Genomic DNA, 20,818 nt, shown 5'->3' on the forward strand with positions numbered 1-20,818 from the left:
AGTCTTATGATATTTAGGCAGTCTGACACAAACTAAGAAAGATGCTGTTTATCTAGAGGTTAAACAACCAGCACAATCTAAGTGAAATCAGAAGAGAAGACTAACTTGCTCTATTTCAGTAAAATATAGGGGACATATATCAGCTGTCTGGCTTTGAGCACAGAGAAAGGTCTCTAGTAATTGTCTGTTTCACATGACATACCCAAAGGAAACATTTCAGCCCACAACATGATGTCCGGAAGAATGGAAACAGCAGAATCAACGCAAATCTATTTTAAAAAGAGGATAAAGCACTGGGGCAAAGGAAGCACAACTCATGAAACTCATTTTAGGTAAGCAGGCACCTGTGCTAAAGGTCTGATCATGCAAAGCACTTAAACCAGTATTAAAAAAAGACCTTATTTAATCTAGTTTTATATAAAGGCAGAGTAATTTCTCAAAAGATGGTGCTGAAAGGGAGGAAATATTTAGTCAAAATAATAACCGTGGAATAGACAGAATATCCTGTGTGGTAATTAAAATAAATTGTTTTTGGAGAAGTGGATTAAGAGCATGTTACAAGTAATTTCAAATTATTTGAAATAGGAAGACTTGCTAGAAACCTGTTGAAGGATACTAGATATCACTGAAATCTTCATGCAAACAGTGTGATAAAATTAGCCTTGCTTTCAATGCAAGCAAGGAAAAAAAGAAAAAAAAAAACACTACCAACAAATGAAATGTTTTACAAATTTTGCTCATCAAAAAGTTCATCCACCATTCTTTGACCTTACTGTCTTTAAAAACTTGTAGGTTTTTTTGGATATGATGTGGTTATCAGTTTAGTTATCATTAGACAGTGTACTTTGGACTATGACATTTTTGTTATTTTGGAATTTTCCTCTCCATTTGTTTCAAATATTAATTCATATTCAATCTCTATTAACATTTAATACTTTTGCTCTTTTAGTTAACTAGATCAAGTTTAAATGTTATAATTACACCAATTTTTCTACACCTATTTTTATTTTAGCTACATCTATTGGAAATAGTTTTATGTTTTTGAGCTGTTAAGACAAATCTTTTCAAACCTTGAAGCATTTTATAATAAAAGCTTTTTGGAAAAATAAATTTAAAAAAAGGATTGGAGAACTTTAAAAGGCTCTTTTGCTTTAATCAGATACTGGCTGTTATCAATCATTAATAATACTGACTTCCTCTAGCACTGCATGTGGCCTAACTGCAATAGTCTGCTGATATTACCTATGCAAAAATTTAACCAGAATATTTACTTTCTTATTTTGTAGGAAAATGGCTCCCAGCCATTTTGATACATTAATTCACCCAGCTTCATTAATACTATGAAAAACTCAACCAATACTGGAAACACAGTAATGTCAGACTAGGAATGTAATTATAGTACCACACTGCATGTGATATTTTAATCATATTACAGAAATATAATCTGAAATGCACATCTTAAATGGATTTCCTGCCAGTATTATTATTGACTTGTAGGTAAGAGTGCTTTGTGTTCATCTGTTACACATGAATCACAAAACTGGCTTTAATAAGAATCATCTGAGTTAAGGTAAAATGTAGATTACTGAACAATATGCTGAGCAATAGAATGAAAAGACTCCATTATTGTAAGAGGAAATAATATCTTTATTAATTACTTTCCACTAATGCTTAAATTGCATTTAAATTTCTGAGTATAATTTGGTATTATTCAAAATAATTCAGCTATTATTCAAAATATTTACTGTCTTTTAAATTGAAGGCTTATCTTGCATACCTTTAAGTCAGCCATAATTAGTTAGAATTAATCCCACCTTGTATGTTAGAATGTACCCCACTGTGCTTGTATGCCTGCCATGCTCTTGAAACTCTTCCTTCCTGCAAGCTAAGTTCTTCCCTCCAAGATCCCTACTGGTCATCCTTGCCCTGCCCAGTGTGTGCCTTTCTGGCTGATAACACCTGCTGTTGACAATGTGGTTTTGTGTTATTCCTACTGAGAGATTTCTACCCTACTGCATCCTCCTTTCCTTTAGTGGCTTCTCACCCATACTTTATATTGCTTCTGTTTCATCTGTTATGACTTCTGCCTGAGCAGATGGTCTTTCCATGTTGCCTTCAGATGTGCCTGATTGCATGGTTTCCTAGGTGACACTGTCCAGAATCTATAGCTGATCTCCATCCAGCTATATCTTGGACTGCTGCATTTTGCCATTCCTTGTGGGAGAAAAAATTACCAAGAAGGAATATGTCATCTCTATTAATAACTCTTAGCAGTCCTATTCTCCCAAGGACATAATACCCATCAAACTCCTTATCAGTTGTTCCTATGATTTAGTTATGTTTTCATGTCACCAGTGACTGATTCGTTCCCCCTCCCCTAAGATAATAAAACATTTTTGTTCTTAACTTTCTCATATTTCACTCCTGTCAGCCATTCTAATGACTGAGACAAGCAGGAAGAACTGAACTTAATCTTTCCTTGTATCGTTTCCCTTGCTAGATGCATCTCATTTGTATTCGCAAGATCTGGTACTATGAATAGTCTTGAAGCATGAAAACATGTGGCCCTGGTGTCTTACCACTAACATATCCAAGGCCCACTGGACTTGTACAATGTTTACAGCTACACTCCCCTGACTCCTTAGATAACTGTGGGTTCTCTACAGTGCTCCTTAGTATAAATTCTATTATGAAGAGCAAGCATATCACTAGTCATTCAAAAAATTCTATAATTATTTCATTAACACAAGTTTGAAGTCTTCACATACAGGTTCTTTAAAGAATTATACAGCTTAACGTGCAGATACTTAATGCCTTCCCCCATATACTACAGATGCCAATTACAGCAAGTAACACAGGCTAGGTTCTGGCATTTGCAATTCTAGGTAATAGTAAGGAAGGCAATTTTGTTGCATTTTCAGAAACAGAAAAAGACTTGTAAAAGAACATCCTCTCCTTTTAAAAAACAACTGTGATTCCATCAAATAATCAACAGGTGAGTTTGTATTTTTGCTACAGAAATGTCTTTGTAGCCCTGACAGCTTTAAGATCTCATAGGGTATGAGATTTTCACAACTCATGAAAAGTTTTGGGCTCAAACCAAAGAAACTTGGATTTTTCTTTAATAATTTCAAACCAAACAACTTCTGAGGCTCAGAAATTAAACTCTTGAGAAATCATTTCATGTCCTGTAACATCACTAGGTGGGCTCTCAATAGAAGGAATGGTACTGTCATCACTTTGCTGAAATATTAGTTTTTCTTCAAATTTTCAGAAAAAAAACCCAAACACATCAGAAGCTCTCATTGCGACAATAAGCTTAGCAAAATACCAGCTTCCTTGTAGCCTATCACAAATGTCAGTTTACCCTCCACATGTTTCGGAAAGTGCTGGTCAGGTACAAACTCCGGCCAATCCACCCAGTTTACTCTGTTCCAAGGGCTGCAGTGGCAAAGCAAAGGAGAGGATCTGACTGCCAACACCTGGGATTCCTGAGCCCAAGGCTGGTCCCTGTGATTCAGGAGACAGACAGAGCCTGCAAGCCCAAGGGGAACACTGCTGTGGTTTTTGTGCTGAGAACAGCTTGCAGGGACGGGAAGGGGGAATGTAGGAACTGAGCAAGTAGCTGCCCTTCAGCACTGTTAATCCAATTACCACATAGACTTAAATACTGAGCTAAGCTCTCAGTTACATGAGTGAAAGCAGGAAGGGACCACACCATGAAGGGCTGGGTTTCTGGAGCACAGGATCATTGTGCCCTACTCATAGGTTGTATGAGGATATGTGTGTGACCCAATCCAAGGCTGCTCCTGTGAGTCAGACCATTCATGGAGGGTGGTTAATAATTCCTGCGTGGGGCTGGGTATATGGTAAAAATCAGTTGCACATGACTAAAAAATTCTTTCTCCTGCTCAGCCACTACTGCAGGGTCAGGAGGGGTGGGGAGGTGAAGCGACTGAGGGTGCCAGGGCTGAGAGAGAAGTGGGCAGGGCTGTGACCTGTCTCTGCTGGCCATGGTCCCCCACAGGGTTTGGAGGTTAACTGGGAGCGGTGGGGGAACACTGGGGCAAGCTTCGGAGCTGCCTGAGAGCCAGAGTGCATGCACTGACCTCCTGTTCCAGCCTCTGAATGCAGCGGGCAGAGCTGGGGTGACAGCAGGATGTGGGCTCATGTCCCACTGGGGCCAGGGCTGGGTATGGGCTGCTGATAAGGCTGGATCTGATGTGGGCTCCTGGACCCTGTTCAGAGGGGATGGGTAGGCTGGGGAGTGCAGGGCAGGGCTGCCTGTGCCCCCCCAGCCCTGACAGGAGGTCTGTTTTCACCAAGAGCATAAGAGGAGCTCCTTAGGAGTCAGGGCAGCAGGGAGGGCCAGAAAATTTCCCTGGATACTTGCTAAGCTTCAAACAGATACATCAGATGTAAAGATACATCTCATGATTACCACCACTGCGATGTTGCCATCCAAGGGCTGGATAACACCCAGATGTGGTTGTACTCCAGGTCACAGAAAGAAGAGAAAAATGTCTAGTGATAACCTCAGCCATCCTATGTGAGTGTCTTGGTTTCAGCTGGAAAGAGTTAATTTCCCTTCTAGTGATTGCTGTGAAAGGAGTGTCTGTAATGCATATTGTTTTAGTTGTTGCTAAGTGATGTTTATCAAGGACTCTTTTCAGCTTCCCATAGAAGCTGAGAAGGAGCCTAGACAGAACAACAGAATGGCCAATGGAATATTCTGTACCATAGACTTAGTGCGCTGTATATAAACAGGGGGTTGGCCAGGGCAGCGGGGACTCTGCAATCACTGCTATGGTGCACGGCAATTCACTGGCTGGTGAGAGTGTCTTGTGTCATTATTATTATTGCTATTATTTTTACTATTATTTTCTTTTTCCGTTATTGTTTCTTTTAAACTGCCTTTATCTCAACCCTCGAGTTTTTTTTCCTTTCCCCTTCTGCTCCTTCTCTCCCTCTTTTCCCTGTCCTCCTGGGTGAGAGGGGAGAACTGTGTGAGTTGCTGTGTGGTCCTAGCTGCCTGCTGAGGTTGAAACACAACAGTGGGGTACTGTCAGTTAGATCAATTATTGTAAAAGAATCACACCGGTAAACTGCGTTGCCACAGCACACCATTCTGGTGATGCTGTGTATCTCCCTCCCAGAGTGTGGGAAGCCCAGTTTGTCCTTGCAGCCAGGAGGAACTTGTGTGAAACATCGCAAATGCCAGGCTACTTACTCTGGTTCTGTGAGGGGAGTTGTCTCATTTGGCTCATTTACTGGGCTCCCGTCTTCATGATTGGTAATTCTTTCATCCTCTGTTCGCATTTCCACTATTGGCTCTTTTGATCCATCTTTCCTAAAAATTATGAAGAGTCTTAGTCTCGTATCATCATATTAACCACATAAATTGCACACAACTAATTACCAAGATCCTTTCTCTCAAGCTGGCAAAGAAAAGGCAGAACTAATTATCAGTGACTAACAACACCAATACGCATTTAACAGCGTGTTCCCAATTCCTTGAAGTCTTCAAAGCATCCTGTATCCATGGTTACTTACCTAACTCTGCAAACATCATGGATTAGCATCTCAAAAGAGCATTTTGTTTATGACTAAATAATAAAATGATGGCCTCTTCATGGGAATAAACGAAAACTGTTCTAACCTAGTATAAGAAATACAGGTCTTGATGCCTAGTTGTGCTTGAACTTTTCTGGCAGTGTAAAGTGCCTTCATGTTTGTATACACACTGCAGAACTGTACTTTAATCTCCTGAGATTGTGACAATCCCAGCTGCAGAAACAAGGTAAAAAGCCCTTGTGTGATAAGAACCTAGCCCCTTCTGTTTGCACTGCTAGAGGAAACTCTGTTTCTATGTCAGTTCCCCCCATTTTAGGAACAAATGTTAGTTTCTCACATGTAAGTAAATGAACAACCTTTGTGCCAATTGCACAATGACTGTAAGTAGTGTGCTTACTCACTGGAGCAGTGAGTACTATCACTACACTTTTGTTGATTATTTGGCCATGATATGGAAAGCACTGTTTGCTGCTACAGAAGTATTAACAGTATTGCTACTAATTAAAAAACTTGCATATAATTTTACTCTTGAAAGAAAGATCAAAGGATACCCAAAATATGTTCTATATTTCAAAAATAAAACCTCTTTCCATGTAAATATTTCATCCCTATTCCTGCCATCAGGAATTGTATCCTGGAACTTTAACTTTTGCAGTCTGGAAATACAGGCTGAGTTACAGGCGAACAATCATTTTTGTATTTAACTGACCATTTTCTGGACCTGTTATGTTCTAGAGAGCAGTTATAATGCTATGCTCCATAGCAAAGATCCAGTTAATCCCTTTTCTAATTCATATCTCACTTTTTTTTTTTATCTTTCCTGAGAAGATAAATGTACTTGGATAACTCTACCATTGTCTGGTAGGTAGCCTCAAGGAAAATCTTTGTAGCACAGATAAATGTGTAGCCGAGAAGTTGAATAGGGAAAGATTAATGGATTAATGGATAGAAGTCTAAAAGATCCCTTTTTTTTTTTTTCTTAAAATGGCGTGATTTGTGCTTATACACCTCTGCAAGTGAAATTCTACTTTAAGATACACAAATGGATACAATGCTCATTTCTGTAGACGATGCACATATCTGTCATGGCTACCTTAAATTAGGAAAAGTTTATGGGTCATAGTAGAACTGGTGGAGGGAATGGTAAATTCTACTTGGTTTGTCTGTACATCTACAGTCTTATGGACAAACATATGTTATTGCAAAACCAAAAGCCTAAAAAAGATGTTATTAGTGAACAGCATTCACATAGGATTGAGAAATTGATCTGTACAAACTGTGTAACAGCTAAAAATTTCACAAACAGGCAAGTGGTTTGTAGGAAACACATTATGTGATTTCTGTTCCAGGTGACTGCTTTGCATTATATCATGTACATTCATTACAAATGGTACATAATTAATGGCTATATATAACCTACAATCAAAATGTAACAAAGAACCGTACCATAAACATACTCAAAAATCCAGAATGCAAAGTGACATATTTAAAAGAAGGAAATGTCAGTGTCTTTTAGGGAATGGCAGTTAGCATGAAATAAATTCAAATTTTTACTCTTCAAGCCAGTCTTGAAATTTCAGCCTGACAGTTTATTTATGCTGACCACAGTCCCAAATATTTTAAGGTCTGACTGACTGAAGATCACCCCAACAAGGAAAGAAATATAATTAAATAAGATGGTTGTTCTTGCAAAATACGTGTCATTGAGGAATTAATATTAAGCGACCAGCTTTATGCTTTTCTGGGACAGCATGGAGTGGCATTTGGGTATAAGATGTTGATAGCAAGGTATAAACTGCTGTCAAGTGACATTTGCAACTTTAGCTCCCTAAGGTCTTCCCATTCAGAAAGGGTCTGTACACAGATTCATATTTGGTCACTTCTTGAATGCGAAATTGAATCATAAGCTGAAGTGCTGTGCTCAATAAGAAAGGACAGCTGAGTCAGAGCCAGAAGCTTCACATCTTGATTCTATTGTCCCAGACATGCTGGCTTCACACAACAGCAAAAATGGTGTTATTCTTTCTCTCACTGTAAGTTGCAGAGAATTAAAAAATAGGTATTTTAAGGCATAACTTTTTTTCAGAATAATTATTTGACATAAATACTGCGTGCCTGCTTCTGATTGATTTTGTTTACGAAGCTGTTTCCGAACAGTTGAGAACCCAACCGAGAAATGTAATCAGGTTACTTAAGAAAGACACAGTCTCTGAATCCCAACAGCCAGAACTAAACCCAAAAACGACACTTATGCCTCCATTAGCAGCAACGAAGAAGCCAAGTACAGCTATGAATAATGAGAGCTGTGAAATCTGATCTGCCGGGATATGGGAAGCTGTAGGAGAATGAACTGCAAGGTCTGACTACTGGGAGAGCTAGAGAACACAGGAATAGCATCAGTCAACTATTTAAAACACAGAAAGACAGCATTCTCACAGATATTACAGTGTATGCATAAGAAGTCTAACATATGAACATAATGAGGAAGTGATGTGTTTTCTAGTTAAAAAAAAGGAACTGCCTAAAATGAGAGGTCATAAGTAATCCTCTCTCCGGTTTACCTCTTGAAAGCCCTGTAAATGTTGGGTCTTTAAAGCACTATTATTTTATGCAATCAGTATCTGAACTGTTCAGCCGGAGATCTCACTGTTCACTCTCATCATTTAAGGAAACATATTTGCACATAAGTCATCAGTTCATTCACATTTGTTTGAGGAAGTAGCCACTATACAAGGGTATTTGTGACAATCAGGATTGTTTTTCCCCATTTAGGTTCAGCAATCATTAACTGTTGCTATGAAGAACAATCAGGCCCACCATCATTTCACGCACATTTTTATCCAACTCAGCACTCCTATTTTTAAAAAAACAACAATATTTTTTTATTCCTAAGGTCTATGGGTAAGAAACCAAATTTCCATCAAGTGCTATATCTGAGAAGAAAAACTTTTTTCACACAGATTTTCCATAATACTATGTCCTTTACTTTCAGATTTACTGGCACTGCCACAACCATACTCTGAGTTTTTGGGTATTAGCAACTCAAGGACGGATTGGTAGAAATGACCTGTAACCTGTTCCTCCTGGACCAAAGACGTGTCTATAATTATTACTGAATTATGATCAACTTCCTTTGTGTCAAGCTGCACAAAGAAGCCATCTTAAAGTGAGGTATGGTAAATGCCTTTTTTTTTTTTTTTTTAGTCCATTTTTCTTTTAAGGCAATATTTGACCACAAACAATTCTATACAGTTCAAAGGAACACTTTTCCAAGTAATAGAAACATTTTATGAATTCCTTTTGCCACAGCACAAAATGGCCTTAAGTTAAGTTAATGCAAGTTGGATAGCCAGCTTTTTCTTTTAACAAAGTTTTCAAAATACGTGATTAATACTCACAAGTAAGCTGCCTTTCCTTCTTCCAGTTCTTTACTTTTTCCACTTGAACCACTCTTTTTCCCACAGATCCTCCTGGTGATGCACATTAGCAGTCCACATTGTCGTAAAAAGAAGCAGCTAACATCTGTCACAACCAGGATTAACAAAAGGGCTGCCACTCCCAGGCCAATGACAGCACCAAGTCCAAGACCATTAAAAATAGTGTCTTGAAGGAAAGAAAATTAAAATTTATTAATAAAATTTACTTTACTAAAGGATAAAATAATAGCATTTTTTAGAGCTTTTAATCTGTAGGCCAGGAGGCTAAAGGATGTTCAGAAGATTATGAACATATACAACCCGATTTAAAAAATCACAAAAAATATCTATCATACATAATTTGCCTATTGCCAAAATTCCAATATGGTCACAGAGCATAAATGACATCATTTAATAACAAATAACATCACATCTTAACATTCCAAAACTGAGACTATCAGTATGCAGCCTAAGAAAAACATTTTAAATATTCAGGATAATAATAGCAGATATAAGATTTTCCACATTTCAAATATAATGATTAGCAGTGGCGCTAAGCAGAATTTATCAAAGGTTTAAGAGAGTGCTAAACCAGCATTTATTCTTGTAAAGGTCATTTTTTGAATTAAAGTAAAATGAAAAAGTCTTCAAAGAAGTTAATTCAAGCTATTTATTCTGCAGTTACATACATTAGTCTTTAATAAATTAGTATGAGGAAAACTAAGGAAATCATTAAATGATTATAGGGTTAGGACCTCATCGTACCTTAAAAATACATTAATACACTTAAAAATAAACATATTCCACACCTGATCTTGCTTTCTGTATTCATATTATGAAAGCTGGTGCTTAGCTGATTTTATTTCATTACAAATCTCATAACACACATTTTAATGTTTTGACTCAGTTGACATTTCTGTAACAGACAATAATGCTATGGATTGTTTTGAACATTGTGATTCTCAGGAGAACAACAACTACTGTGTTTGTTAACTGAGATGACCCTTATGAAAGAGAGGATTTGTATCAGATCAATAAACTAGGGGAAAAAAACGCGCCACCTCAGTAATGGTTCATGCTAGTTCAAAAAAGTGTCAGTCTAGCTCAGAAATTGGCTAGTGACAATTGCCTAGTGCAATGCTATGGTTTTCTGGACCTTGGTGTTGCACTTCATCATTGCTTACTTAGTGTTACCATGCCTTAAAGTGGCACATGAGTCACCAGTGCAGTGGTGCATTTCCATTTGCAGCTGTATCTATGCTTGTCAAAATAAGAGCAAGATTTTTCTGACAGGAAATTACTTGAATACCAAAACATAATATAATGTAATATAAAATAAATGTTTTAACAGGGCTACAACTATCATAGAATCATAGAATCATAGAATCGTCTAGGTTGGAAGAGACCCTTGGGATCATCAAGTCCAACCATCTACCCTACTCTACAAGGTCCTCCCCTACACCATGTCCCTTAGCACTGTATCTAATCGGCCCTAAAACAGCCAGGGATGGTGACTCCACCACCTCCCTGGGCAGCCTGTTCCAATGCCCTATCATCTTTCTCCTCTTTCTCTTCTACCTCCTTGATTCATTGTGGACCATTTTCAGATTAAGAATATAATTTAAGCTTTCATATTCCTGTTTAATTCATTTTTCAGAAAATATCTATTTACCCTTTCAACTATAATTTGAAAATAATTTTCTTGAGGACTTCTAAATCAATACATGCTAACAGAAATATAAGCTTTGTTAGTCTCTCTTAGATGGAAAAGTAAGAACTTTTTTCAAAAGAAGGGGAACATTTTACTACTTATGCAATTGATTTCATTGCCTATTGTACGGGTTGTTTTATTATAGAACTGTTCTTTAGAATGTTATTATGCAATAAGCCAGAATTCAATGTATATATTTACATGGATGGATAGGCAGATAAATAGACAGATATTACTTCAAAGTTATTTTCCTTTCTTCAGAAAGACTTAAAAAACTCTATGTAAATAACTAAGATGGCACAGCAATGAAATGATGTATCATTTATGCATTGCCTCGTCAGCAATGTTGGAAGTTGATATTTCACATGAATTAATTTTCTTTATTTATTATAATTTTGATACATCTTCCAAAACTTGCTTTATCCATACATCCACCCATCTATTTGATGACTTCCTTTCTAAATTGAAGTCATTTGTGTTTACTAATCTGAATTGTCAGGAAGATATAAATTGATATTTAATTCCAGTTTATTGAAAAGCTTGTATGTTTCAACAGATATAATACCAGTAAATTCTATAAAGTCCAGTTCTAGAGACCTCATACAGCAAAATTTTCTTTTCTATACATTCTTTACCACTAAATAGAACTGTGGAGGAGAATAATTATAGTTTTTTAATCCACATTTTTAAAGGGATTCAGGGTTGTTTTGTTGCTGTTGCATTTTTAGGATTTTTTTTCTTTTTTTTTTAATGCAGTGTTAAGAAGAATTTACCATAGGGTGATACAATTTTCACTGATGTAAACAGCATTTCCAGTGTCACTGTAATGTGGCAAGCGTCCCAGACAGAAAAGCCTACACAGTATTTTCACTGGCAAGTGAAGGAAATGATTATAGTAACAATATTGCTCCTTTGTACAATGATATGCATATCCATTTACTGTAGTTGTGGGTAAGACTTTCTTTTTCATTTTTAATCTTCTTGGTATTGGTGAGACATATGAGACCTAGATTTTTGACTGTTACATATTCTTCTGTCTCTTTATGATTGTTAATATCCTTTTTATTCAGCATTCCCCATCTTTATTACTGCCCTACTTGTTCAAAGTCCTGGTTTTCCTACTTGCAATCCTACTTGCAAATGTCAGGTTTCTGTTTCACAACATTTGAAAGTCTGATTTCTTATGACTGTCAATACGTTTCAAACATTACATCAACATTTCTCTCCTTTGCCTCTCACACCCCAAGAGTGACAGGAACATAACTGCATCCTGTGGTGGGACCTGTGCTTGGCTTTCATCAGTCTTCTTGCTGCTCTTAGGCTTTTTATGTCCTTTTTTCTTCTGGAGATAGGCAGATATTGGACTGTTTTGTTTTTTAAAAGTGTCTGTGTTATGGTATAATTTTTTATATTAATGAAAATGTATAAAATTTATTTTCTAAAAGGTCATCTTTGGCTTAATTCTGCTCTTGCTCATATTACTGGGACTTTGTACTGATCTATCTGCTTCTGCAAAAGTCAGTTGTAAAACGACTGGCAATTACTACAGAAGAAGACTTTGGCTTTTCCTGACTGCTTAAAAAAATCATATCTTAATATATCTTTGGTATCACAATAATGTGAAATGTTGTCTTAACATCTTATGACATCAACAGAAGTATTAATTCTGTGACTGGATGAAATGTTAACATCATACTACAGATAGTCTTTCAAACAACTTTAAAAAACACCTTTGCTATCAAAAAGTTTTGTCCTCAAATTAATTTGGATTAGCTTTACTGCGGCAATTCTTAAACAATACCAAAAAAACCATTATAAGCAGCAATGATTTCAAAATTTTTTTGTAGTGTTCAGTATGCACTAAATGGACTCAAAATACTAGTTCTGCTTTGTGCTCTACAACAATAAAGTATTTATACATTACATACCTTCTTCCTAGCTGACAACACTTATTTTAAATCATAAAAGTTCAATGTTAACGTGAGAGAATTGGTTCTTAACAATTTTGAGAAAAGGTTTATTGTCTGCCTGTCTTAGTAATCTAACCATAGTGGAGCCTTTTAAAACACTGTTTGGGAAAAAAAATACGTAAGTTCCACAGTTCTGAATGAGTTTTAATTATCATTTGTCAGAAATATGCTGAATTTAAAATAATGTGCTTTTTGTTATATAGAATGTGGCATAAATAATATAATACACCTTGTCATGATAATGAAGGAAACTGCCAACTTTAAACAAAGTCAGTTCATTTATCCACTTCTTCCAGTAAGTGCTTAACAATGAATACTTATGGAAATAAGATTACAGAACTTTCAAAATGCAATAAAAATAATAAAAAAGAAGAAGAAAATTTCTATAAATGTCATGGAAAGTATTGACAATTTTCAAGTTCTTGCTCATTCAATAATTTGTTTTTCTAACTTCTGATCAAATAATTGAACATTTTTGTACAAATCATGCAATGAAGGAATTTGGCAAGTAAAACAGGATTTCCCAGTAAAGAGAAATAAGTGGAAAGATAAATTTTATGGACCTTCACATGCAAATTTAGAGTAAATTCCTTTAAGGAGTCTGTATCAGATACTCTAAAGAGAAACAGGCTTAAAGAGAGAGCCACCATCTACATATGTGTAGAGGTACACAGGTACACTACGTACACAGAAAACTACGGGTATGGCTTCTGCACAAAGAGACAGGAACTTAATATGCAACATTCATATATTCCAGCTGCTCTTAAATTAAGGTATGTCCTTTCATGTGACAGAATTTCTTTGTACTCTTACAGAATCTGCATATATTTAGTTGTTGATACAACAGAATTACAATTGCAAGTGTTATAATAACTACTCCACTTGAGCAGGGGAGGTTGGACCTCCCAAAGTCCCTTCCAACCTCAACCCTCCAGTGATTCTAAGCTTTGTTGAAAAAAAACCCAACAAGTTAGCAGATTTTTGTGCCTTTCTTCCCTCCTCCTTAGAAGTTAAAGGAAAGATAAATGATTCTACATTGCCCTTAGCCTTTTACAGTCATTTACATGTTTAAAGAAAAAAGGCAGTGTTATTAAGCACTTCCCAAAGCTATTAGGGCAGCACCTGGCAGCTAAATTTGAATGGGTGTGAATAAGTGTGCAGGAACATTATGCATAAGTTTGTCCTTTCTTTCAGGTCAATCTAAAGCTAGAGTAGGAACTGCTCTTGAGCCAAAGTAGTTGAAAAATATGAGCTAGACGATGAATTTTAAAATATTGCACTAGATACTGGCAGAAAAAAAAAAGGCATGGTTTTGTTTGTGACCTTTTTAAACTGTCCTGTTGTATTGACTCTTACAAAGGCTGTCCAGTCATGACAGATATTTCTGCACTGCCTATGAATGTTGTCTTTGTTTTCATATCTGATCTAGAACTTTTCTTAGAATCAAAGGCTTCCAAGATTTATAAACTTATTCAAAACCTCTAAAAAGGTAAAAAGCATACATCTTAAAAATTAGTATCCACTGAAAAGCATCCTACCAATCACAATGTAGCATCAAAAAATTAAACAGCTTTACAAGGTTTTTATAAGGGTCAAAGGCCAAGACCATTGCCAAGAACAAGCACTGTGAAGCTAAAGATCTGGAAAAGGGAAAAGAAGACGGATATGCATCCAAACAACAAGCATATCATGAGAAACAAAAATAGCAGCAACAAGAAAAGGATTTACTAGAAATGTTACAGAATTCCAGACAGGAAACATGCATCTGCAATACAGGTCCATCTCAGATATAAAAATGTATATAAATACTATGAGATGTGTGCTGGAGGCAGCGTATTGCAAATACCCGAAGGATGATTCTTCATTTCAATTGTTGCAATCACCCATTTGTTTCCAGATGTTTTGAAATACTAACTTTTTTTTTCTCTTTCTTTCTCTTTGGGGATATATGTACATTCAAATTTGTACATAATAAGCGGAAATAATTTGTCAATTGATAAAGTCATTCCTCTTTTAAATTAATTATGTGTGATAGTTATATTTCACTGTCTTTTAATGCTTTGCATTTTCTTATATTGAAAATGGATATATCTCATCTTTGGGACTTGCATAATTTTGCTCACTGCCTGTCAAAACATATTCCTCCTTTTTTCCAACAGCAAATGTCCAAGATGGGTTTAAACAGAGCTGTTGTGTGTTTCAGCTGCTTTGGTGTGGGTGATCAGGATGCAAGGACTGTGTGGCATCCAGCAAACCTCACGAGTTACAGGTACCCAGAACGAACTCCATTTTGAGTAGCACATGAGGGTAGCATGTGCTCAGCTTTTATAGTGAGAATGGTATGATGCTGGAAGGCTATATTAATCAGAAGAGGAACCATTTCTTAGCTGTGTACAAGGGTTTCCCATTACTATGCACTCCTGTGCCTTACTAAGATAAAAATCATGAGGGGCAAAAAAGAGCAAACAACCAATGATCCCTTCTCCTTACCCAAACAAGCTCCAATAACTTGGCTGCCACAGCCAGAGCTGCATTAGCTGCTTTTAGCAATTTAAAACAATAAAACTTGGCTTTTGAGCCAGGTAAATGTCCAGCAGCTACTTGTCTATCTTCAAATGAAATAAAAAAATCAATACAGTTGTGGGCATCAACATTTTAAAAATATTAAGATTCTATGCAAACATTTACTGGGGAAATGTATGATGCAAAAGAGACCATGACAGTAGGTAATATTCTTTTCTATCCTGTTCTTAATACAAAAGATGGTAACAAGGCTATAATCTACATAAATTTAAATGCTTTTTCTTCCTCAGTGATTTCTTCTATAACTTTCTGCTAGGACAGATACTGCTGAAGGGCAGTGTACAATCACACAAGGATATGTGCTCTGTACTGCACGACTGAGCAATTTGTTCTGACAGATACACTTGACACACAGCTTTGAAAAATAAGCTGACAGTATTATTGATCCTGATGTAACTAAAGGAAAGGCTTCCTCTAACTTTCTTCTAACTATAAATGACGTATCTTCATTGTCTACCATCTCTAAATTCTGAGCCTGATTACAGTGAAGTTTCAACGGTCCTAAAAAGGAGGCTGTACACCACAGACAACAACGCTCAGCAAGGATGGGCATTCACAGTCCATGGTGCCACCAGGATTATCAATTTTAAGAGATGTGAGATACTGAAATGAGCATGTCTAAAATGGTATCTATCGGAAATTTTATGCTTTTCTGTTATTTATCTGAGTGAGGGAGCTTTTCTTTATTATGGCAGAGATCCTCTTGCCAACAAATTTTCTGAAATTAAATTTTCCTCTAAATTTTACAGGAAAACTTCTTTTATTATGACTCTCTCTGGGTACTGAGTAAGTAGGACTTGAGTTCTCATTTACTCTAATGGCTTCTCACACCATTTTTCACATGAAGGTGTATTAAAGAAGGCATAAATAAAATAGTTAAACAAAACAAATGTTGTAATGTAAATAGCAAGTCAGGAGTCAATGATGTCTTGCCTATGTCTGCTAAGGGACAAGAAGGAAAAGAAAGAAAGCTATATTAAGTAGAAAAAGTGTCCTGGGTTATGAAAATATTCTTTGATGTTTTGGCGTATCATTTTTTAAGCAAAGATTTAAAAATTATTCCTGGCATCATCAAACTATCCCAAGCAGCCTGAGAAGCATATCTAATGTGCTTGTGCCTAAAAAGTTATCAGGTAGCTAAAGCCCCTTCTTTCATGTAGTTAGTCACCATAGTAATTTTTTACCATTGCCTACTTCTTGTGGGAGTCCCCAGAGAAAGCTGGGCAGAAGTCCTCATTCTTTCTGTGGAAGCAGCAGCTGCACAAGGCCAAGAGAGGAAATACACTTCCAGGAAAAGCTGCTTCACACTTCAGGCAGCTGATTGACACCCTTTTCCCTGTATTTTCAAGGCACACAGTGGGGGACACACCCCACCCCCCACAACACTTTCCATATTCTGGAAAGCAATGCTTTTTGCCTTCAACAAGGAACAGCTAATGGGGAGGGCAGAGAGCGTCCAGCACTGAGGCCACGCAAGGACGACAGCTTTGTGGACCTTGTGGCAGTAGCTCAGCACCCAGGTTTTCGATGGTCATGGGAAAATGAGTAAGTTTCTGTGTCCCAGGATCCTCCATTAAAACTGACAGCAGATTTACTGAACACGTCTCTCGGAGGAATTTCTAAGAACCTGTGCAGATTAATTAAGATTGACATGGGTATTGAAAACATACTCTTATGTGTAGTTTCAGTATTGCTATTACATAAAAGATCAAATTATTTTAATTGTTTTATTTGTGAGAATTCAAAATCACACTGTGGACGCACCACAGAGATCTGAGAGATTTTTGCATCTTTATACTAGATGACAGCTGTAACCAGAGTACTGTAGTCAGGAGACTCTGAAAAAAAGTCCAACTACGTTGGGACTGTATTTGAAGTGATAAAATATTTCAAGCATGACAGCACTTTCTTTTAGCTCTTTAAAACATAGATAAATGCAAACACAATAGTTTTGAGAAGCATTACTTGGAATAATATTTTAAGTGTAGAATTATTTTATAACATTAGCTATAAGAGAAGTTATATTGAGTGCTGCCAATATATGGTGCATGTTTTTTACTTGAAATAGTTAACACTGGTACAATTGCAAGTGTCAGCAGAGTTGTACTAGGGGTGAAAGTGTGGTGTACCAAAATAGTTTCTCCCAGTATAAAACACCTGCCTTTTGGGATACAACTATTTCAAGTAGGCAGATTAAGTCAGTATGGATGAAGTGCCCAGGCTGCATATTTACAGACATTTCACATACTTTCACATTAGTGGAGTAGCGTGGCAGCCACCTAATACGAACCAAACTAAAAGATGAGGAATTCCAATTGCAATGATTTTTGTTTGTTTCTCTTTTAAAATATTAACTACTGGATAAAGCACTGAGGTTTAATGTTGAAACCAAAAATGTTTATAGAACATTAAAAACCCTCTTCAGTTACAAAATACATAATGGAGATAGAACAAGGAAAAGAGCACTTATCAGTAATAAAGAAAATACAGATAGAAATGCTTTAAGTTAATTTTCTTTATTACAAAAATGAAGACACAAGTTGCAAAAACTAAAATGAACTTTGAACAACAGATGAAAGGCACAAAGTTACATACATTTCTTGACAATGTGGAAAGATGCTGAGGGACGTTACATTTACACTATGCACACATTCTTCAGGGAGAAAGCAGAGAGATGACAGCAAGTACTGCATGCATGAAAGAAATCAGTGGAGCAAAATGGCAGTGAAAGATGCACAGGATGAAAAAAAAGGCCATTATTTCACAAATTAAAATAAACTACTTCAAATCCACATTTTTGTTTTCTTGCTTTTCATACTGTTTTTGAAAACAGAAATTACAGAAATCGCTGTGCTTGCCATACTTTTCATAGAAGTAGCTTTTAGTACAATGTATATATTTTCAAATGTAATTCTGTTGGTTATATGCACTTAGATTTACTTTGCTTGTATTACAGTTCAGTAATATTACAGTATTACTATACTGTGTATAGTTCAAGTACTGTTCCCTTATACATGTATTATAGTTTAAAAGATATGAAAATAACGTATTCACTAGAAATTGACTGTACAGAAATGTTAAATGTAAAATAAATATTCAGAACTATTGATAAGAATATCATACAATGTAATGGGACTATGGAAGCGAGAATTACTACTACAGTTTCTCAGGACTTTAGACCATATAAAAAGGAATAAAAATGGGTATTCCAACCTCATTTGCTTAATCTAGCTCTTTTAAAACAGCTAAATTTAACATAGCTCTCAGGCATACAGCTTCCATATGGCTACTGTTTCTAAACAGGCAAAGTTGGTAGATTCTTTGCACTTGATATTTGTCACCATTCACTTTATTAGTATGTTATTGTCATTACAAGGAATAGGATTTTCCCTGTGAGCTTCCATCACTTACACATTAAGCCTGATAAATGTGTACGAAAGGAAAACTGAAGATTTCTTATATGTCTGGAGAAATGGCATGGATGAAGTATAATGTGATAAGCTCAAATGAGCTCTAGATGTAGCAAAGATTTCAGTGATGTCCTTATAGACCTCAGAAGCTACGTTTGTCTTGACACTGTTCAAACTACTTCCTAAGAGTAAGGGGATTTTTTTTTTCCTTTTCTCCTAAAAATCCTGAAAAAATGAGCAATTAGGAATCATCAACATACTGAACAATGGGTAGAAAATTGGAGACTAATAGCACAACTACAAATTGTATACGACTCTCCATTACCTTTTCTAAAAAAAATAAAATTGTTTTGTTTGGCTTAATTAGTTAAATTTACATTTAGTACATATGTCAGTGGAGCTATTAAGTTTAGTGCATGAGGTAAGCATGCTGGAAAGCGGTAAGGGCCAGGAATCTAAGTAAGTACTGGTCATATGGTTACTTAATTAAAACACTGTATCTCTTTATCTTTTAAATATCTATTTTTCATAAGCACATTATATTTTTTTACATCAGTGCTTGGCCTTATCTTTCCATCACAAAATTAAATGGAAAGTTATTCTGCTGCTTGGTAATAATACGTTTTGCACACCTCATAAAACCACACAAACAGATATATTTTATTTCCAGTGTATGTGGTATATGTGTCTTTTTCTAAGCAATATTTTTCCTAGTTAGCTAGACAGCAATTTATATTCTAATAACCCTACTGTAATAAATGAATAATCACATTTAAAGCTGTGTTATGTAAATACTCTGATTCAAGAATAATTTGTAAATGGAACTTGTCAAAACTCTGGAAAAAAGAAATACAACAAGTAAAATCTGATTAGAAAAGAAGCCGGCTTCAGCCTCAAAAGATTGTAAATCAAAACGTTTTAAAAGCACTGTTCCATAGAGATATACTGCTATATCACAGAATAATCCTTATCCTTTTTAAGTTTCTGTGCCATCAATTTGGATTTAAGGCCTAAGTTCAATGTAGAATATTTTAGGACTTCAGTCTTACAGACAGTTGAATATTAGCATTTCAAAATATGTGTCAATGTTGAAAAAATGGTAACATTTTGCACTGTCAATCATAAGACCTAAAATCCCTTATACAATTACTACATTTAAAAGAACAAATTTACTTATCTAACATTTAAGTACTAATGACAGCAGAATATTAAATTCAATTTGTGAAGACATATTTATCATTTTACTACACTCTAAATGACAATTTTAATGCTGTTCAGTCTATAGCTACCAAGTATAATTTAATTTGCAAATGCCTCTTTCCAGTTTTTCCTCATTCTCACCTATAGGGAGACAAGATTTTAAAATCTTCTGTATCTTCCTACATATTGTACAAAATACTGTAAAATAATCTTGTTGTCATTGTTTTTAAAGACAGATTTATGAAACATTGTTAAAGGGAAAACCAAACAAAACTGTATTAGTTGTTCAGCTCAGGAGATACATAACAACCCAAGGACATTATTTTCTTTCTCTTTTTCTTCCTCATTACAGAGGTTTTGGGACACTGTCCAGAACTGCTTGGCTCTGCTGTCACAGAATCTCTGTAACATTGTCTTAACTCATCCTCTTTGGACTTTGATGGGAAGGGTATGGCCAAAAGAAAACAAATACATAGTCAAAGCACCTGATAACCTCAAAATGCATAACACAAAACATATAAATTGGAGCAGACCTAAAATTTCTCTCATTTAATATGGGAAATGTATTTTTCCAGCCAAAGCTACTATCTGTTTGAAAAAATATAAGTGATCCAAATCTGTCTGTATCCCACTGGCATTGTGACACTGAAGATAAAAGCCAACTTGTCATTTATAATGTATACTTAGCTTCTAAAATTTCTCAAGGCTTTTCACTAGCTCTTTCATAATATGTTTGGAGAGTTCACAGTCACTCTGTGCCCTAATTCCTATCTTGTCTTCTTATATACCTATCTGTGATGTTAGAATGACTTGCTAAGATAATAAATTTATAACTGGTAAAGAGCACTTCAAATATTTAACCAGAGTAGGAAAATTATTTAGAAATTTTCATTTTTTCTACATTTATACACATCTGTAGTAGTATCCTGTCTTGCTTTATTAAAAAAATAAGAA

At 35.8% G+C, this 20,818-nt stretch overlaps 1 protein-coding gene across 2 annotated transcripts in view; it reads right to left on the reverse strand.

The window, feature by feature from the left end:
* The window catches only part of NCAM2 (neural cell adhesion molecule 2), a 302,812-nt gene that overhangs the window by 7,425 nt on the left and 274,569 nt on the right, over positions 1-20,818 (reverse strand). For both annotated transcript variants that reach the window (XM_014938236.1, XM_014938237.1), the window contains exons 16-17: positions 8,973-9,177; positions 5,231-5,350 (exon numbers count right to left, since the gene is read on the reverse strand). In XM_014938236.1, the coding sequence (XP_014793722.1) occupies positions 5,231-5,350; positions 8,973-9,177 (325 nt within the window). The remainder of the gene's footprint in view (positions 1-5,230; positions 5,351-8,972; positions 9,178-20,818) is intronic.

The sequence above is a fragment of the Calidris pugnax genome, unplaced genomic scaffold (assembly GCF_001431845.1).
Source record: "Calidris pugnax isolate Ruff unplaced genomic scaffold, ASM143184v1 scaffold25, whole genome shotgun sequence".
Classification (NCBI taxonomy): Eukaryota; Metazoa; Chordata; class Aves; order Charadriiformes; family Scolopacidae; genus Calidris; species Calidris pugnax.